The sequence below is a fragment of the Carassius gibelio genome, chromosome A16, assembly GCF_023724105.1.
Source record: "Carassius gibelio isolate Cgi1373 ecotype wild population from Czech Republic chromosome A16, carGib1.2-hapl.c, whole genome shotgun sequence".
In the NCBI taxonomy this organism is placed as follows: Eukaryota; Metazoa; Chordata; class Actinopteri; order Cypriniformes; family Cyprinidae; genus Carassius; species Carassius gibelio.
In genome coordinates, this window is record NC_068386.1 from 3,996,273 (window position 1) to 4,015,105 (window position 18,833).

At 37.5% G+C, this 18,833-nt stretch overlaps 1 protein-coding gene across 2 annotated transcripts; it reads right to left on the reverse strand.

Annotated features, from left to right (window-relative positions):
* Nucleotides 1–7,003: 7,003 nt before the first annotated feature.
* Nucleotides 7,004–18,219, reverse strand: LOC128030370 (nuclear receptor subfamily 2 group F member 5). Of its 2 annotated transcripts, none has more exons than XM_052617927.1 (4): nucleotides 17,165–18,219; nucleotides 11,167–11,447; nucleotides 10,265–10,511; nucleotides 7,004–8,554 (listed from the first exon to the last, which is right to left on the reverse strand). In XM_052617927.1, exons 1-4 carry the CDS (start codon nucleotides 17,529–17,531, stop codon nucleotides 8,238–8,240), a joined length of 1,212 nt encoding a protein of 403 aa, XP_052473887.1. In that variant the 5' UTR covers nucleotides 17,532–18,219; the 3' UTR covers nucleotides 7,004–8,237. The 2 variants fall into 2 exon arrangements, with proteins under 2 accessions (XP_052473887.1, XP_052473888.1); XM_052617928.1 differs by lacking the exon at nucleotides 17,165–18,219 and adding an exon at nucleotides 12,818–15,835.
* Between the last annotated feature and the right edge of the window lie 614 nt (nucleotides 18,220–18,833).

An 18,833-nucleotide genomic window follows, 5' to 3' on the forward strand; every position in this document is an offset into this window, starting at 1 on the left:
AAAGAAAAGCAGAGCGTCAAGCCCGATGCTCGAGCGGAAGAACCGAAGCTCGGGCTTCCGAAGCCAGGAATCGGGCAGATCTGATGGGTAAGATAGGAGATAAAGGACGTGCCCGTCTCCATTGCCTCCGTTAGATCGATCTGCGAACCCAACGAATGCTGGCGACGCTCCGCCTCGGCGAAAGCGGGACCGGTATCGCGAGGAACGCTGGCGAAGGCTCACTTCTTGAAGAGATCCCTCCGGGAACGGAGCGCACGTGAAATCATAAGCAGCGCGCTTTGATCCCGGACAGACCACGCACAGACTGGGTGTATCCCCGCCTCTAATGTTTAACTTTGTTTAGCAGGGAGGAACACACAATCTGAAACGCGGTCTGGATTCACCCTTCAGATGCCTAGTCTTTGCTCTTTGACATACTAAAGCTACTTAAAGGAGCTAATAGTGACAAACGACAATAAATAAGACTGACAAGACAGAACGACATGCACACAGAGAGCGCTTGCTGACTGAAAGACAAGAAGCTGAAGTCAGCTGCATGGCAGGTGCATTTATAGCTTCCGGGTCGCTACGTCACCCCGCCCGTGACGTCACGCCATTCCATTGAACAGATTGCACACAATATTCAGAGTTGATCTTGCCAACTATCTTGCTATTCAGTTTCTTTAGAATTGCAGATGTAGAACTTTTTCTATATTTTCTGTAAAAGAGAAATGCATAACATTATAATGGGTTATGCCATTTTGTGTTGATGAAAGTAAATATTGAAATAGTTTTATTTTTTTTTAAGCCATGGCACATACATATGAGAAAACAATATACAGATAACGTCAGCCATAAAAAGCTTTGATAACTTAGAAATCATTATGTTCTTGCTGTATAGTAGGGCAACCCATAGCCAAGGACACTTTGCCATGGCAAAAAAACAAATGGAGAGACAACTGTCCCTGAGGTCGAAACAGGTGCTGCGGGACAGGCCAGAGTCCGGCGGGACAACTGTACTATTCCTGTCCGGAACAGAGCCGGCTGATTGTGGATCCACAGAGACTAATGACAGATGGACAGGTGGGGGAGCCCTCGAACGGCCCGGAGGTTTGTGCTTTACACTCCAAGAGAATGATGGACTAACCTGTTCCACTATCAAAGTGTAATTGTTCATAAATTCTCATAAATGTGTTTAAACAGCATGTGTTTGTTTATTATAGTGTTCCTTAGTCCTCTAGAAACAGATTTATTCACTATGATGAGTAATTTCCACACACAGAGACTCATGAAAAACAGCACGAATCATGCCGCTGCAACACCCCGCGCCAATTAACATGACTTTGACCTCACACATCCGGGTCAGTGCATCCGAGCAGGGGAATAAAGGCAGAGCTGGTCCCAGAATGTGAGTTCCCAATTACCCTTGAGTGAGATCCACAGAGCAGAATGCTGCAGGTGAGAAGTTGGATGGGGCTTCTGTGATGGGCTGGCAGAGACACAATCAACCTCTGTGGCACTGGTGCAAAAATGCTGAGGGCACCAGACAAAACAGTACACAAACTAATGAATTCAGTGCATGTGTAATTTATTACAGGCAGGCGGGCCCCTCGATTCTTTCTGGTGTGGCAAATTAAATCAAATTAAATACGCATTATCAAGATGGAGTGATTGAGATGTCATGTAAGGTTATTATACTTTGACCCACGAAAGGTTCACAAGATATATTATGTATACATAATAGTATAATAAATTTACTTTATTTGGTCATTTGATGTCATTCATGTAATTTCAAACACATATGCAATAAAAAAATCACTCAGAAGAGGAAAGGTGACTTCTTCAAATAATATTTATGACAGGTTATAGTGACTATTATCATAAAATAAAAGATAATAAAAGTAATGGCACTGAAAAATAGACAAGATCATTGCCAAAATTACCCACACATTTATATGTTTTGTGCATGAGCTCAGATCAGTGAGGATTTTCAAGAGTCATAGTCATACGAAAACAGATTTAAAAAAATTGTCCTTAGACAACCAATTTTCTCAAATCTAAAAAAAAAAAATTGTCCTTATACAACCAATTTTCTCAAATCTTAATTGTGTTTGCGTCAGATTCATTAAAAGTAAATTGGAACATCAAAGTAGTGCTTAACACCAAAAGCTATTGTGAATTCTTATTTTTTTTTTTTCAACTTCGAGCCTGATATCTCCCTATCTGGGTAAACTATTCCTTTAAAATTCAGTTAAGCAAGCATATTAATAGTTTAAAGCAGATAACTAACTGCTCGGACAAACAGTATATAGTGGCAGATGTTGTCAATCGTCAAAGTGAACACGATAGGAAATTTGCCTAAAGGCCTCTAGGACTGAGCGCTGTATCTCATCTCGTTCCCTTTCTGTTAATAGTTCAATGGCATGTCATCTCTCCAACAATTACCCTGTCCTTACTGTACCGAACAACTCGATAGAATATGACTGTGATCTAATGTAGTAGATCCATCAGTGCTGGTGTAATGACAGTGGAGTTCACACAGAGATCAGGAATCAACCTGCAGCTCTGCAAAGGGCATACTGTATATAGTTTGTTAGCGAAGTACAGGCGTATGTAAAACTCAACTGTCTTTTACAAAGTTATAAACAGTTCTCGACTACACTGACAATCAGGGCCTCAAAACCTAATTTAAGGCGGCAAATAGAAAGCTGTAAGATTTCAAAACATAAAAATACATTTGGTGTAAAATAAATAGGACTTTATATTATATAATAACATATATTTTTAGATCATTTATTTAAAATAAAACTGAATACCAATATTTGTTTTTTTCATATACTGTAGATTTAAAAATAACATTTTTGACAAAATAAATAAGATATTTATATTTATTTAATACTATTATTCTAGAGCATAATTTTAATAATTTAGATCAGAATTGATTTAACTTAAATAAAAAAAGAACAATTTTGACAAAATAAACAAGAAATTAAAATTAAATCATTTCAATAATGTGTTTGATATAAATCTAATACAAAGAAAATAGTAATTTAGTAATAAAGTAAACAAAGTAGTACCAGTATTAAATTAGTATTTGTTTAAAAACTATTTATAATTTATTTAAAATCAATACATAATTTAAATAATATTTTTAAAATGTGATATTTATACAATTTTATGCACTGTTTGAGGTTACTAATTAAAATCAATCAAATGTGTGGCAAAGTTAATTCTCTTTGTTCATGCATCATGTCAAATGCTAATAAATTATGAAATTCATTAATTTTTCAGTTCAGCTTCTTTATTTGCATTGTTATGCTAATAATATGATATGTAAATATACAGTATTACATTAAAAAGAAGGAAAAAAACAGAAGCATTTTAATCCACAAATGGACGTTTGGACCCCACTGTATATGTAGCAAGATGAAAATGCTTATAACTGTAACACAGCACTTTCTGCTAATGACACATACCGACTCTGGGTAACACTGACATGCCTTAAGGCCAAGTGATGATGACTTTCTAGGTCAAATACAGCCAAAAGCCAAGACAGCCAGAAAGGATGGGGGAGAGACAGACACTGAGGGTAAGCAAAATGGGGGGAGAGTATTCACAAAGTGGAAACAGACGTGCCTAAAAATAAACCATCTGAAATATTTAACTTACTGACCTAGAAACTGCATCACTGTAATCATATCAGTGCTCCTGCAGAGGGGACGGCAACAGCGAGAGTATGATATCATTAATGTGGGGTATGGAAATCATAATGAAACAGGAAGAAGAAATCCCTGGGGAAATTTGCCAGCAAACATGTAGCCAAGAAAAATCTTGTGAAACAGGGGCGGTTTAATCGCTCTGTCCACTCTTATAGAATTTTCTAGAATCAGTGAACTTTTAACGCAATGTGTGTCACTGGGCATCAGTTCAGTACATGACTCACAAAGCCCTCGTGAACACAAATACACAGCTGAGCTAATGAGGAGCAGAAACTGTGCCTTTCGAAAAAACGTATGAAAAATAGTAATGTTGTGAAATATTTTCTGTTTGAATATATTTTACAATTTAATGTATTCATGTGATGCAGGCTGAATTTTCAACATCATTACTCCAGTCTTAAGTGTCACATGATCCTTCAGAAATCATTCTGATATGCTCATTTGCTGCTCAAACATTTATTATTATTATCAATATTGGAAACAACCTATATATATATATATATATATATATATATATATATATATATATATATATATAATATATATAATATATATAAAATATATATATATATATATATATATATATATATATATATATATATATATATATATATATATATATATATATATAAAATTACAAATAAACAAATAAATTACTGACTCCAAACTGCAGGCTATTTCAGTGTAATCTATTTTACAGGAATCAAAAAATAAATTCCCCAAAAAATATTAAGACCTTTAGTAAAATAGTTTTTTCTTTGGGCTTTTAAAAAGTTTCATGTATACACAACGTTTTCAAAATGATTTGCGTTTATACAAATCTGTACAAAAACGCAGTATTGCATATGCCAGGCCAGTAGTTGGCGCTGTCACCTTGTTAGTAAACAGTACCTGTAGGGAAGTGACGATTATATTTTATGATGCGTCTCCGCTGTTGGTTGTAATATTTGTGAAGTAAATCCACACTTTGCTGAAGAAACGTTAGAAAACTCTTGAGCAGCAACAACAGTACAATGTACTCTGCCATTATTGTGTATGTTTGTTCGCGCTTGCCTTTAAAATCGACATGTATTGCACATATCTACATACCTATGTACTTTCCACACGCATAACATCACCGTTTTCAAATATTCGTGTGTTGGGTGTTTACACGGAAACGATAATAGTGGCACTCAAAAACCGTTAATATGCATTTTCAGTCCCCAAACACTGTTGTCCTGTAAAAGGACAGGCAAAACTCATAAAAAGTTTCCAGTTTTTGGCTGAAAACGTTGTCATGTAAACGCCCCCTTACTCTCTCTCATGTCGTTCCAAACCTGTGTATCTTTTCTTTGGCAGAATACAAAATTTAGTGGATTGTGCAGCATGCTCTGTCCTTTACCATGAAAGCAAACAGTGGCAAAACTCTATACATTTATAGTCATCTCGATCAATACAAGAATTTTTTTAGTTTTTTTGAGAAACATGATGTCAAACCACTGCTAAGTGTCTTGATTCTAAATGCTGTTGTGACTTTTTGGGTGAACTGTTCCTTTAAGAGATGTCCTGTACTCACAGGCTAGTAAACAATTCGAATATTGGCTATTTTTTTTTTTTTTATCATTCCCAGTTTACACATATGAGAATGAGACCAGCCTTGAATTGCCATTTGAGAATCTAAAATGTAAAATTTGGAGTGATTTACTAATCATTAAAATTAAGATTGCTATTTTAATGAAACCCTTGCACTTTGATATTCACTATTTGTGAGTTGCCCCGGGGCAGTTGAGAAGCAATGCAACAGCATCAATATTGATGCCCTGTGGCTTAACTGGGATTTTAGAGGGACTTTCTCCCACATCAATATTGATGCCATTGCCACATATCCTCGTCAGACCCTCTTTAAGGATTTATAATAGCTACAGAAAGGGTGGACAACTTTGTTAAAATGCAATAGACGTTTTGGTCCCGGATGACTGTACTGGAGGAATTTCTTTTAGTCATGGTCATCCGTTTTAAGAGATTGTGATTTTAGGTTTGAAAAACACCATGGATTTCATTTTCAAATGAAAAACACCTAAATAAATGGGGTTTTGATTTCAGACCCCCGATAAGCAATCGTCCAAAACTTCTCCAGTACAGCTTTGTGTGTTCCCTCGAACCGCCGCAGGGCAGAAGCTACGCTTTAGCAGCTGGCTTCCCGACAGAGAGCCAAAAATGAGAGACCTCGTATGCACAAAGACTGACCTCAATTCAGTTTGACGTCTCAACTATTGATCTGACTGGCCGACCCTCTCAGAGACAGACCGCTTGCCCTTGTGGCCAATGTTCAAGTTTAAGCGCTATTGCTGCGGGCGACTTCACTCTCAACATTTGAAACGTGCATTGCTATGGTTCATCCAAGCCTCTTTTTAAATTGAGATTGTCACATTAGTTAGAGGTTAAACGTGTGCGTGACTCAAGCGCTGCTCAACAACACCCCATTTGTTTGCCATAGAAGAGTTTGGAAAAATCATTGTCACATCTGAATGATTTACGGGGCATGACACCAGATTTGTCATTTTAACCACAAGCCACAATGGCTATTTAAACATGTCAGAATCTAAACAATGGTAAAACTGAAGCTGAATTTTTATCGAACTGTAGATGTAAAATACAACAAGCGTCCTTATAGATGCTTGAAATATGTATGAGATGATAAAAACCAATATGCATCTACATTCAAACAGACATTTAACTTACCCACGGGGCACATGCTGCTGCAGATATATTTTATATTCACAATTAGGTGATGTTTCATGTTGTTGAGGTGAAGAGGCCATTGTTGAACTGGAGTGACAGGTCTGAAATGAAGGAATAAGTAATTTTCATACTAGCCGCTCTATTACTGGAAGGGGTCTAGAGACCACAAGGCCACAAGCATGACCCTGCCAACTGAGCTATAAACATTATCCATTAGTGAATTTTATAAAATAATTTTAAAAAGGGTATTTTTTATTTTCCGGTCCCATTTTAATGGTTATTCTATTTTCTGGTTCAAATACAACCAAATATGTTTGTGCAATGGTCCTTACCATCAATTAAAGTATTAGGTATTATGAACATTGACCTGGAAAACCTGAATGCTTTTTGCCATGTAGTTAAATACCTGAGGAAAACCTGTTTCAGTCAGGCAGATGCATCAGCATTTGGGTTTCAGATCCATTTTTATGTACAACAGTTGCTTAAAGCTCATTTAAAAACCATTAAGGAGTGGCCCAAAGCGGAATAATAGGAGGATAAAATGTGAAACAGGAACAAAATGCCACAAAAAACAAAAGCAGCTATTCTGTGAATGACAGATTTTATTTCATGAATTCATTTTTCCAAACCTAAAATACAGAGAAACATACTTTGATAGAAATATTCTGTGAACTAATACAACAGGTCCTGCTTTTAAAGGTCCCAATGGCTTTTATATCCAAATGCTGCCTTAAAAGCTATAGTGCCATGTTAAAAATGTGACAAGGGGTTTTTAACATATTCAAATGAGCAAGAAAGTAACAAAAATACTTGATGAAACCTATAGTTTGCTACACAATAAACCTGGTCATCAAAGGCAGACTATTGGCATAATTGAGGTCTTGAGTTTGTCGAGTCAATCTGGGTCATTTTTGCACATTTGCCTGCCCACTCACTCAACACTGTACACAATCCAATGAGACTTTATCCCATCACAACCCAGCTAGAATATGGTAAAGTTAGCATAGACTATGTTGGCTTGGACACATCAGAGCTTTCCCGACATTCCCAAACATTCCAGAATCCCTTACTTTACCCAAGTGTTTTCTTTTCTTCTTGAAGCTACAGGAGCTAACTCCATTATTTAACAAGATGCATATTGTGCTTGACACGGCAACATTCTTTCTAGATGTGCTGAATATTTGGATGCAGCTGATAAAAATGCGTAAAGTGAGGGTTATCTGGCTGGTTTCAAGTGCGTCTTTCAAGTCTTCCCACTTCATCAGATACCTAAACGCAAAAATCAACAAGACAAGCAGAATTTCACCTCAGTCATCAGTTCCAGAAAAAGCTCTAGAGAGTTCAGTTGCCTGTCCTACTTTGGCAAAGGCTTTCTCTCCAACGAGTCCTGCAAGAGTTATGCCTTTCTTTTGGTTGTACTTGAAGTGAAATACAACTCCCACCCCCACCCTGACCAAATCGGACAGAATCTTGACTGTCCTGTTAATATAAAAGTGGTGCGGTTTTCGAGGTCCATCTAATAGCTGTTCTGGTAAAGTTTTGGCATCAGCTTTAATGGCTTCTGGTTGCTTCAAAATCAGGAATGGATGGGGCACTTTGGGCCAGACAGTCCTCGTTCATAGAAAACCTCTGTAGGAAACAGTTCTGTGTATATATGTACGCTGTGGTCCATTCCCATTTACAAAACAAACGGCTGGTGGTTCAGGTTAAGTTAGCAGGTTTTGATGTGGCAGAAAGGGGTGTGGCTTGCTGACAGATTCTCTGTACTGGCCATGACCCCATGGCGGCGGGGGTGTGATATGGATTATTGGGGCAGGATCAGGGCCCGTTCTCATTGTAATGGAGCGAGATGGGCCGGTCTCTCTGGACGGGCATGTAAGGCCAATTGTAGCTGGAACCAGAAAGCAGCATGTCCCGCAGTAGCGTCTCAATGGGAGTTTTGCCTACCAGTCGTACAAAGAATAGTTGTTCGATAACGGGAGAAGAAACAATGCGCAGGGAGGGCAGTCGTAACAACAGGCGGCCGAATCGATTGGGTTGATTGGGGTATTGGTTCCGCACGTACTCCTCAAGAGCACACTGGGACTTTTCCTGGATGCTCTCCACATGGGCCACATCAGAGAGACCCATGGCATCTGAAGAAAAAAGTAAAAACAGAAGTGAAAATTAAGGAATACTGTAGTATCTATCAACCCATCTATCCATCTTTCTACATTTTTCCATCTATCTATCTATCTATCCATACATCCATCCATCCATCCATCCATCCATCCATGTGCATTAACTTCTAGTTAAACTGGATTGCGGGTTCTAACTGAAAAAGACACATCTGAAATAATCAAGTGCATAAAAGTGTAGAACTGTAAATTTAGTTTAAGGCATGATCCCCTTTGTCATTCTCTCTGTCACGCTACTTATCATTGGTGTACGCACCTAATTCTGCTCAGCTTCAGTTCTGCTAACAAAAGATTAATTGCTTTATATTTCTATGAGGGCAAGGCTACCCACTGAGCGGGACAAAACAGCCACTTCTGTCCCATGAGTCCAGATAAAGACATCTATAGTTACGGTAGGCAGCATTTTGTAAGGGGGGCACTGATGCGTCAATCCCTGGCATAATGTCAGCGGTGACGAGCCTTGCGTGCTTCTACACCAGCCCCCCTCGCGCTGGAGTTGGATGGCAAAGGCATCCCCCTCTGTCTTTGTGTTTCACAGTGTGAATGCACTGGGAGCTGCCACTGTACCGCGCTGGGCAATCGGGGTGACTGGCTGACATTAGAGGACTGTCGGGTGATGTGAGGTGATAGGAGGTTTGGGCTGAGGTTACGGGCCACAAGAGTTTGTCTGTCCCTGTTAGCTCATGCCGGCGAGTCCTGGCAGGGGGTGGAGGGGGTTTTGGCTGGAATTGCAGGATGGATCACATTGATGCCCTGGGCTACAGAGGTTATGTAGGTCACAGCCAGACTGAAGCGAATCCCTATTGCTGCAACTCAGCATGCATAATTCAGTCATGTTGGTGGACGTTGAGGTGGGGCGGGGGGCTGCTTGCCTGGTTTCAATAATAGATGGAAGCATGAAGGATTGAGTGATAAAAAAAAAAAAAATGAATCGAGAGTGGTGGGTTCAGCCAACCATTTGGAAAAGTGCAAGTCTGGGCTGGAAAAAGGTTTCTGACAGGTAGGGCATTCAGGCTGGGTATCGATTCAGATGTCCCGATTCGATTCTCAGATTTGTTTATTACATTCAGTGAATATAGTTTTAGTACAAATGTTATTGATATTTCTAAAAAATTACCAGTAGACATCAGTTTACAAATGGTGAATTGATAAAAAGAAATAAGATTAACTGATAACGGATAAGATTCATGTTAATCAGATCTTGTTTTAAATGTGTGCTGAAATAAATACTGGAAAAGATCGATTCGCGCCTTTTGAGAATCAATATAGAATCGACATAATTAAAAAAATCAATTAATCGAAAAATCTATTTTTTTTGCCCAGCCCTATAGAGCATGGAATCATCTTAAACCAGCGAGTCTGAAGCGCAGTACCAAAGCATTTAGCAACGGCAAAGGAAATTCTGTATATATGTAATCAGGTAACTTACCCTTTCTATTTATTTAGTTTATTTAATAACAAACAGGATTGGATACCTCACAAAATATCAGTACTACTGATAATTAGACCTAAACAGATCAACTAAACAGATCCATGTGTTTTCTAAATGGTATTATTAGGGATGGAAACTTCTAAAATCTAAGTTTGCTTCTAAAATCGACTCAATCGACTCATACAGTTAATACTAATCAAATCAAGTCAAGTAGCCTTAAGGTTAGTTATTCTTACCAGAGGTGAAGAGTACGATGGACTTCAGGCAGGAGTACTCAGCCGTGTCTACCTGAAGGGCTTTCAGTTTCTCCACTTGCTCTTGGAAGACGCGAATGTGGTCCATGAAGGCCACCACTCGTTCAGCTGACATGGGGGAGGCGTGTAGACCGGCAGCGGCCAGCAGGGGTGCTACATGCAGCGGCATAGAGCACTGAGCAGCGTTCAGAACGAACAGCTCACTCCACGACATGCGCAAGAGCGCCACCTACACACGAAAATGCACATCGTGAGAGATTGATCTTTTTAATAATTAAAAGTACTGAAAAAAATAGACTTTAAAACAAAAATTCATAAACACAAATATGTGTGCGTTTCTTGTTCAAAGTCATAAAATAAATAAGAAATATATATTACTTTTCAGAAAAATTGCATACATTTAAAAAAAAACTTTTATTCATCCCTCATCCGTTGTAAAACCACAGTAATGATTTATTGCTTTAATTTAATTTAATTTGTTAATGCATCTTCCTAGTGTTATTGTAAACAGTTAACCAGGGCATGTTACTCAAAAAAACAAAAACAAATAGTAGGCTAAATTGTGTGCACAATTTTTGAATCCGTTCTATCAATTTATAAATTGTGCGCAAAATGTAATTATTCATTCCCTCGATTTGCTAAAATACACACAATTTATAAATTGAGAGAACAAATTAGTAAATTGGGCACACAATTTAGCAAATTGAGGGAACAATTAGTAAATTTTGCGCAATTTTTTTTTTCTCGCTTATGTTCCGTACATTTTTTTAAATATATATTTTATTTTACCAGTTTATGTAATCATTTATAATATAAATAGAAAATATTAAATAATATATATACAAAACATATATATAAATAAAGTACAAATGAACTTGATTTACCTGGTCCATGAGCTGCAGGTCAGGAAAGAAAGGGATGTTCTTCGCCCACTCCACGGCGCTGAAGAGCAAACGGGCGGCCAATTCACAGATGTTCTCAATGCCCATTAGATTGTTGGACTGCATACACTGGGCTCCATAACGGGATGCGGGGTATGGCTCGGCCCGTAGGAGCAAAGAGATAAAGCCCGAGAGATACGGCTGTCCATTGTAAGGGTCACTCCCATTACTCAGATACTGTCCTGGACTGGACTGCGAGTTGGACATGCGACCCCTTTGGACAGCTGAGGAAGAGAAAATAAAAAGCAAAGAGCCATTAGAAGTGGATATTTATGTGTTTACTTGCAAAAACTACCAAATCCATCCGCCACAATAGATCAAGTCCCCTTCTGCTTTCTAATGTCTAAGTGACTGAAGTCATAGCATCTGTGAAACCCATCATAGAGATGCCGACCCTCTGCTATCCATCAATGAGTAATGAGTGAGTGAACACTATTGGGTGAAATGGTGTTTTTCACACTTCTTCAAACAAATGGTGCAGCCAGAGGCGAAGGGCAAAGCAGAGGCCATTCCTGTAACGACGCAGCTCAGTGCCCATTTGGGAAACACCTGTTTAACTATCCTGCTGTCTGGCCAATAACTCCATTAACTATAAACCAGAGGGAGCATGAAATGAACACAGAATGAAAAAGAGACTGAGTGTGTGTGTGTGTGTGTGTAAGAGAGAGTGACAAAAACCCAGAGGAAAATGTAACTCTTTCAAAGACATAATAGAGTTTGGTGTAAGTGTCAACATTATCTCAGTAGCTCCTCATAAATGACAGACCAGGACCTGAAGATATCATTATCATTTTATTTTAATGATTTGTTTGGCACATTTTAAGAATGCACACCCTGAATCAGATTAAAGGTAAGGGTGAGTTGAGGTTGAAAGAATGACTAAAAAGAGGAACAAGGGCTGAGAAACTACAAATATAGAAAGTGTAGACAGATCCAGGCAGATTAATTGACAGATATTTGAGATTGTCACCATCAGCCCACCAATCAGATTAGGGCATCCAGTGGTAGAAACACCCATAATGACCAACTATACAGGCACTCAGTAACCTCTAGCTATGGAATCACATAAGATCCGGGATCACAATAGTGATTAAAAGAAAGAAACAAGAACACAACACTTTTATTATGATGTGATATACACTTAGAGTTTCCTTTAGGATCCTTAAGTAAATACGCTTTCGTTCAAAAATTTGGAGTCAGTAAGATTTTTTTTTTTAAAGCTGCATTTATTTGATCAAAAATGCATAAAAAAATGTAATATTGTGAAATATTATTACAATGTAAAATAAGTTGTGGAAACTACAAGCATATTATTTTTTAGGATTCTCTGATGAACAAAGTTCAAAAGAAAAGGATTTTCTGGGGCCTTTTTCGCACATTACTTATCTCTCTGCATAAAGCAATACAGAAACTAAGGATGCAAAGCTGTAAAAAAATAAAATAAAAAAAAAATAACAAAAAGGGGGCACTCTTGCAGCATACATTTCTTCAGAGCTGAAGCTGAACTGCATTCCTATGAGGCTCTGATAACTCAATAAGAGAACAAACTAATACTCGACTCACACACAAAGGTCAAAAGTCACGGTAGCTGTACCTTCCTGTTCCTCATTTCTTTTCACTGTTTGTTGCTCTCTCCTTAAACATGTCGTGATGAAGCTCCGACATACTATAAGACAAGGAGGGTGGGGACAGGTGCACAATATTTGAGGAGCAACAATGTGTAACATTTTTTATTATTCATTTATTTTTGTTTATCATCTAATATTTATATTCATTTTTTATTTAAAGCTTTATTTCAATTAATAAATAGTATTTTTATAGTTTTAGTTAACAATAACAACCATTAGCATATTATTAGGATAACAACAGAGTAAAAACAATGTCAATTATGCCCCTGTTCTTTTAGTTAGACAGATACAGTGCAATTTTTTTTTTTATTTCTTTATTTTTCAATATCAACAGATTCCTAAAATTTTGTTTAAATCCCTTTAAAAGGAGAAAAAGAAGTCTCTGACTTTTGAACACCACAATGTTTAAAGAATCATAAGGCTTTACGTTACACAGCAAATCAGCTATAAGGAAGAGTCACCTCTGCCGGAGGTCACCAGTTTAAACGGGTTGAACAGCAGGATTAGCCAATCGACCAGGTGGCAGAGTGATATTTACCCAAACCCCACAGAGAACCGTCACATTTGGACTTTGCTATGATCCTGTCTATTATTAATGTTTACTTTCCATTGACCTATATTTCACCCTGCACATGGGAAGTGACTGACTTATAGGTCATGGGATGAAGTCACAGTTTCAGCACATTTCCAGAGGCACTCGGCAGAAGCAGCACATGGCGGACATCTGCCAAAGTCCTAATGTGACATTTTCACATCCTGGGCCATTGTGTACAAAAAACTGCTTGGATTCCATATTTGTAATAGATTTGTGCCTTTCTGTGGTGTGATGTTATTGTGGTTGGTTGCTTACAAGTGATTTAGTATCACTGACATACTTTTATCTATTATTAGTTGTTATTATTACTGTTTTTTTTTAGTTCGTTTTAGCAATTTAGTTTTTTTATACTGTATTTTATTAGTTATTTTATTTCAATTACAAAAATGTTTAGTTTTAAGTAACAAATTAGTAATAACCCAGCTGCTTTACTGCCTAAAGACAAAAAAATCCCACGCCCAAATCTCTCTATATATTCTGGTCTATATGACTCAAGTCCTTCATTCAATGTAAGCCTATGAGATTTTGTATCCCAGCACTTCTGCTGTGAATGTCAGTTCATACTGGTAGTTTTCTAGTTCTGACGAAGGTCACGGCCTTGCGCACAGAGCATTCCAGCAGATGCACGTACTTGCAGAAGCCTGTGGAACTGACAAGGCAAACACATTGCTTTCTTTCAATCAGAAGCGCCCTTTGTCAGGCTGGAATGTCAGTCATGTCAAGAGCAGCCGTAAGGTGTAAAAACAGGTAGAGCGATCGAAGAAGAGGAGCGCAAGGAGGAAGATCATCTCTGTGAGTCTTAGACATGAACGCACTAGCTGAATCCTTCAGATCAATCTGTTATTACTTCGATTTACACTCTTAAAAAGTTTATTGGTGTTGATGGTTCCATTACGGAATTGCTGTGAAAACACTCTTTTGGAACCTTAGATTCCAGACATATATTCTTCATTATTTCAGATTTTTTTTTTTTTTGAAATGTTCACTTGTGTTCCTCAGATAAAATGGAAGCATAACAACCAGAGGACGAGTGAATAATGACGGATGTTTCCCTTTGTGTTGGGTTACATCAACTGACGCACTTCTGGCTTCTTTAAAGCTTCCACAGAACATCTCCAGAAGCTTCTCATGTGGAATCAAATTGTAAAACCATCTATTTTTTTTTAACAGAGAAAGGTCACATTCTGTTCATTCATTCTGTCAGAAATCTGCACTAAAAAGTACATGTGTATATGTGAGTACATTCTGTACATATGTGAGGGTCTGTGTAAGCAGCAGAGTGATTCTACTCCATTCATTACCAAGTGCACGTGATGAACTCGTAGGAGAGTGGGATTTCTGAGTGCTGGAGAAAACAAAGAACCTTACAGAGAAATGTGTTTGACCTCATCCATAACAAGCAAGCCATGCAAAAGTTCAAGTGTTTCAAGGCTAGCAATGATCTATACCAGTGGTTCTCTATTCCAGTCAATTTGTATGTCTTCCTTATTTAACACACCTGATTCAGATCCATTAACTGAACCGAGGGCATCAGATAAGAGAGAAATGTGCAGAGCAGTGGTACCCCAGGCATTATCTACCTGACTTCTAACCATTTACTTGATCTATTGATTATACCAACTCTTTATGCATTAATATTTCCATCTTCCTTTAATCAAGTAGTGCAGGAATATTTGTTAGAGTATCATAAAGCACACCATATCTATATATCGATATAACACTCAAGGATTACATGCACTAGTGAACGAGATCAACCTGAAATAATCAGTGCACATCTGATTTATTTTGCACTCATACTTCACTCGGATACTATACAATATTTAAGGAGCCCAGACATGACACTCGAGTAGAAATGTATCACAAACTATGAATATTTTATGATATTTCTGTAGTTTATTAATTTAGCTATATACATACTTATTGTATCAAAGACTGTGAGTTTATTAATTTGAACCTTGGAAGGACTCTTTAGAAAGTGCTACAAAACATTGGTTCACTACAGGCCATATGGATGGATATGTGAATATTAAACATAAAACTCATGCAAAGACTACAGTACATGAACCAAGTGTTTTGTTTGTTTGGCTCAAACTGTGTATGCAGATTACCTGTAATGGCTTAATACAAGGTGCGTCTCTTTACAAGTGACTGAATTGCATTATTCAGAGAAGACATAATTTATGAATGAAAAGAAGGAGGGTGCAGTGGGGCTGCATGTGTTCCTGTCTATATCTATTTTGTCTGTACAAATGCAACACAATCTGAGTGAAGAAGAAAATGCATATTATAGATTTAAATAAATGCGTGCAGACAGTTTAAGCAATGTCTTGTCTTAACTAAACTGTTGAGGCAGCTGATATTTTCACAAATTCAAATAAAAGCACAAAACATATAGGCTGTCATTCAAAATGCCAATACATTCATCACACTATATGGGGAAAGGAACAGCCTGTCATAGGCTTTCATTTAAAAATGAAAAGAGTGAATCAATCATGAGAGACAAAACAAGTCATGAAACAAATTATAATAAATAAATTCTATTGAAAACATTAACCAATGTCAAAAAATAATACCACTGAATAACTGGACTTTTAACTCTTATGATATTTTTCTAATTCAACAGGCCACTATAAGGATGATTGGAAAATCCCAAAGCAGCCAATTCACAAGACTGAGTTAGAGGTTAGTGTCTACTTTGACAGAAATGCAATATTATAGATGTGACTGCAGAATAATTATGGATCCATATTTTCATTGAAACGTTCTTCTAATATGAAGCTCATATTCACATTAAAGGTCAACAGACTAGAAAGAAGGCTTTTTGTCTGGTTGTTTCAGTCTGAAATCATGACTAGACAAATCTATTTTGTAATAATGAATAACGAATAAGGAACTTGGCAGAGTTTTCACAATTAACTGCAAACTTCTTAAATTGTATAATACTTAAAACTGGAAAAAAGTTTTAAACCCTAGTAATTTAAAAAAACTTTTGTTGTGTTTAGGATTCTTAAATTCTTTGGAGAAATAGTTTTTAATGTTACATTGCAAGTTCTTCAGATTATGGTAAACTTTAGTTTTAAGAATTCCACTACACAATAATATTCGTTATATGCTTTCAGATTTCTTGCTCTGTAATAAGGTAAAATAAAGTGTAATGAACTCATCGCTTTGATTTTACAAGCAGCAATTACGATAAACATCATTTTTCATTTCTAGAGGGAAATACGTTTGTAAAAATGCTTCCAAAAATATTCCATGGTAATCGCATTTTTTCAACAGTCAAAACGGTTGTTGGTAACAAAAACACTTTGGTAACATGATATCTGTTACCTCAGACATCGAGATGTGTTTAAGAAAAATTATATAAGGATTCTGTTTGAAAGAGACTGATTATCTTAGTTTGTAACAATAATTGTATAGCAACTATACTTTTGTCCAGAAAAACATTTTTTACAGTAAAAGTTCTATTTAGAACTAAATGCCATAGTGATGGTTATTTTTTAACTCTTCTTAAAAAGAATTGCTTTAATCTTCAAAGCACCATAGAACCTTATAAAACCATAATTCTCTTGATTCCCTTGCTTTGGTTTGACACCAACTTTTGTAATGTCTCCCAGCTTCAGCTATAATTTTTGAATCATTTTACATTTCTGAACAGGTTTATCCTATCACAGGGTTTAAACGCGTGTATTTGTCGAATGCATGCAGCAGATCTTACCCTCTCTCCTCATTCCGACTTTCAAGCACTTCTTCAGCCGGCAATACTGGCACTGGTTCCGATGGTGCTGGTCGATGGGACAGTCTCGGTTCCCCCGGCAGGTGTAACTCAGGTTCCGTCTGACCGAGCGCTTGAAGAAGCTCTTGCAGCCCTCGCAGGTAAACTGGCCGTAGTGTTTGCCGCTGGACTTGTCCCCGCACACCATGCAGTCCACGTTGGGAATTTTGTCCCCGGAGAGCGCGTCGTTGCCAGGGGTTGAACCTGATGGAGTTCCCGGTGTCCCGCCGGGCTCCTGACTGCACATTTGCAGTTGGGACCCGGGATCAGCCGAAATGTTCTCTTGCCACTGATTTACTACCATTGCCATGCTATCCCGCAACACTGTCTGTGGTAAAGACCGATACAATGCGACTCGTTTCAAGCGGGGAGGAGAGTTCAAACGATCCTGAATGACGCTCTTGGAGATAGGCTTCCCACCTCACAGATCTTCCAACGACAAAAACTTGACAGAGCTAACTTAACTTCTCTACTCCGAAGAGGTCATGGAATACTTACAAAGCAAATAGGAATGTGACATAATTATTGCGTGAGAAATCCAAAAAACATGTTCAAGTTTTAATTGCTCCGAACAGTGTCAATTTTTGAACGCGGGTTGTCCGAGCGAACACGAGAATCACATCCGTGTGAAACTTCACGATCTCGAAATCCCACGTGTGAAGTTTTGCTTTAAATTTACTAATATACTTCGCGATCAAATGTAGACTAGGCTATATAAATTATTATTATAATGTAGACTATTTAAAGGAAATAGAGCGTTTGCCAGTCATCACACTGACCCAACACCAAATCGTAATCTTCGTCCAAAGTGCGCACACGAAATATTATTGCGAAAAAAAGTGTAAATAAAATTCAAATGAATAAGTTATTTTCGGATGACCGTTCTCTGTACCAGGAAAATTCCTAAATAATCCGAACTTGTATGTTATGTACACAAGAGAAGATTCGGCGTGTTTCGCTCGCCAGATGTCCGTTTCATCTCTGAGAACCGTAGATAAGAATTCGGTGAAAGTGACACTAAACAGCCGTGGTTACCGGAGCTCCTCCCACCACATTGCTTATAAGGATACAGTGACCATATTAGTATATGACGCCTTCGCATGGGGCGGGGCTTGGATTCACTGGGCTTCTCAACTGGTCAGTGGAGGTGCTAGAAAAAAAGTATTTGTCCAATTGGACAAAGGCACAGCTATTGCACAGTTAATTTGAATTGTTTAACAATCTCAATCAGAGAGAATCTCAAAAGATTTTGAGAAGAGACATTAACACTGATTATTTATTCATTTATTATTATAATTATTTACCAGGGTAATAAAAGTGGCAGTTGTGAATTCTACATTCATGTACATGTGTTAAATGCATTTTTTTAAGCATTGCACACAAAAAAAAAAAACATTTTTTTCTCTCATCATAACAGTTAATTCTCAAAATTCAATCAGAAACTATTGTTAGAAAAAGCTATCATTTGTTACATTTCAATAATAATAATTTCAAATTGTGCCATTCAATTTCATCATAAAAGACTTTTGATTTTAATCCAAGACATGAACATGTTTTTGTGCACTTTTAATTACTTCAGTACAAAATTAATAAACAAGCTAAATTAACTGTA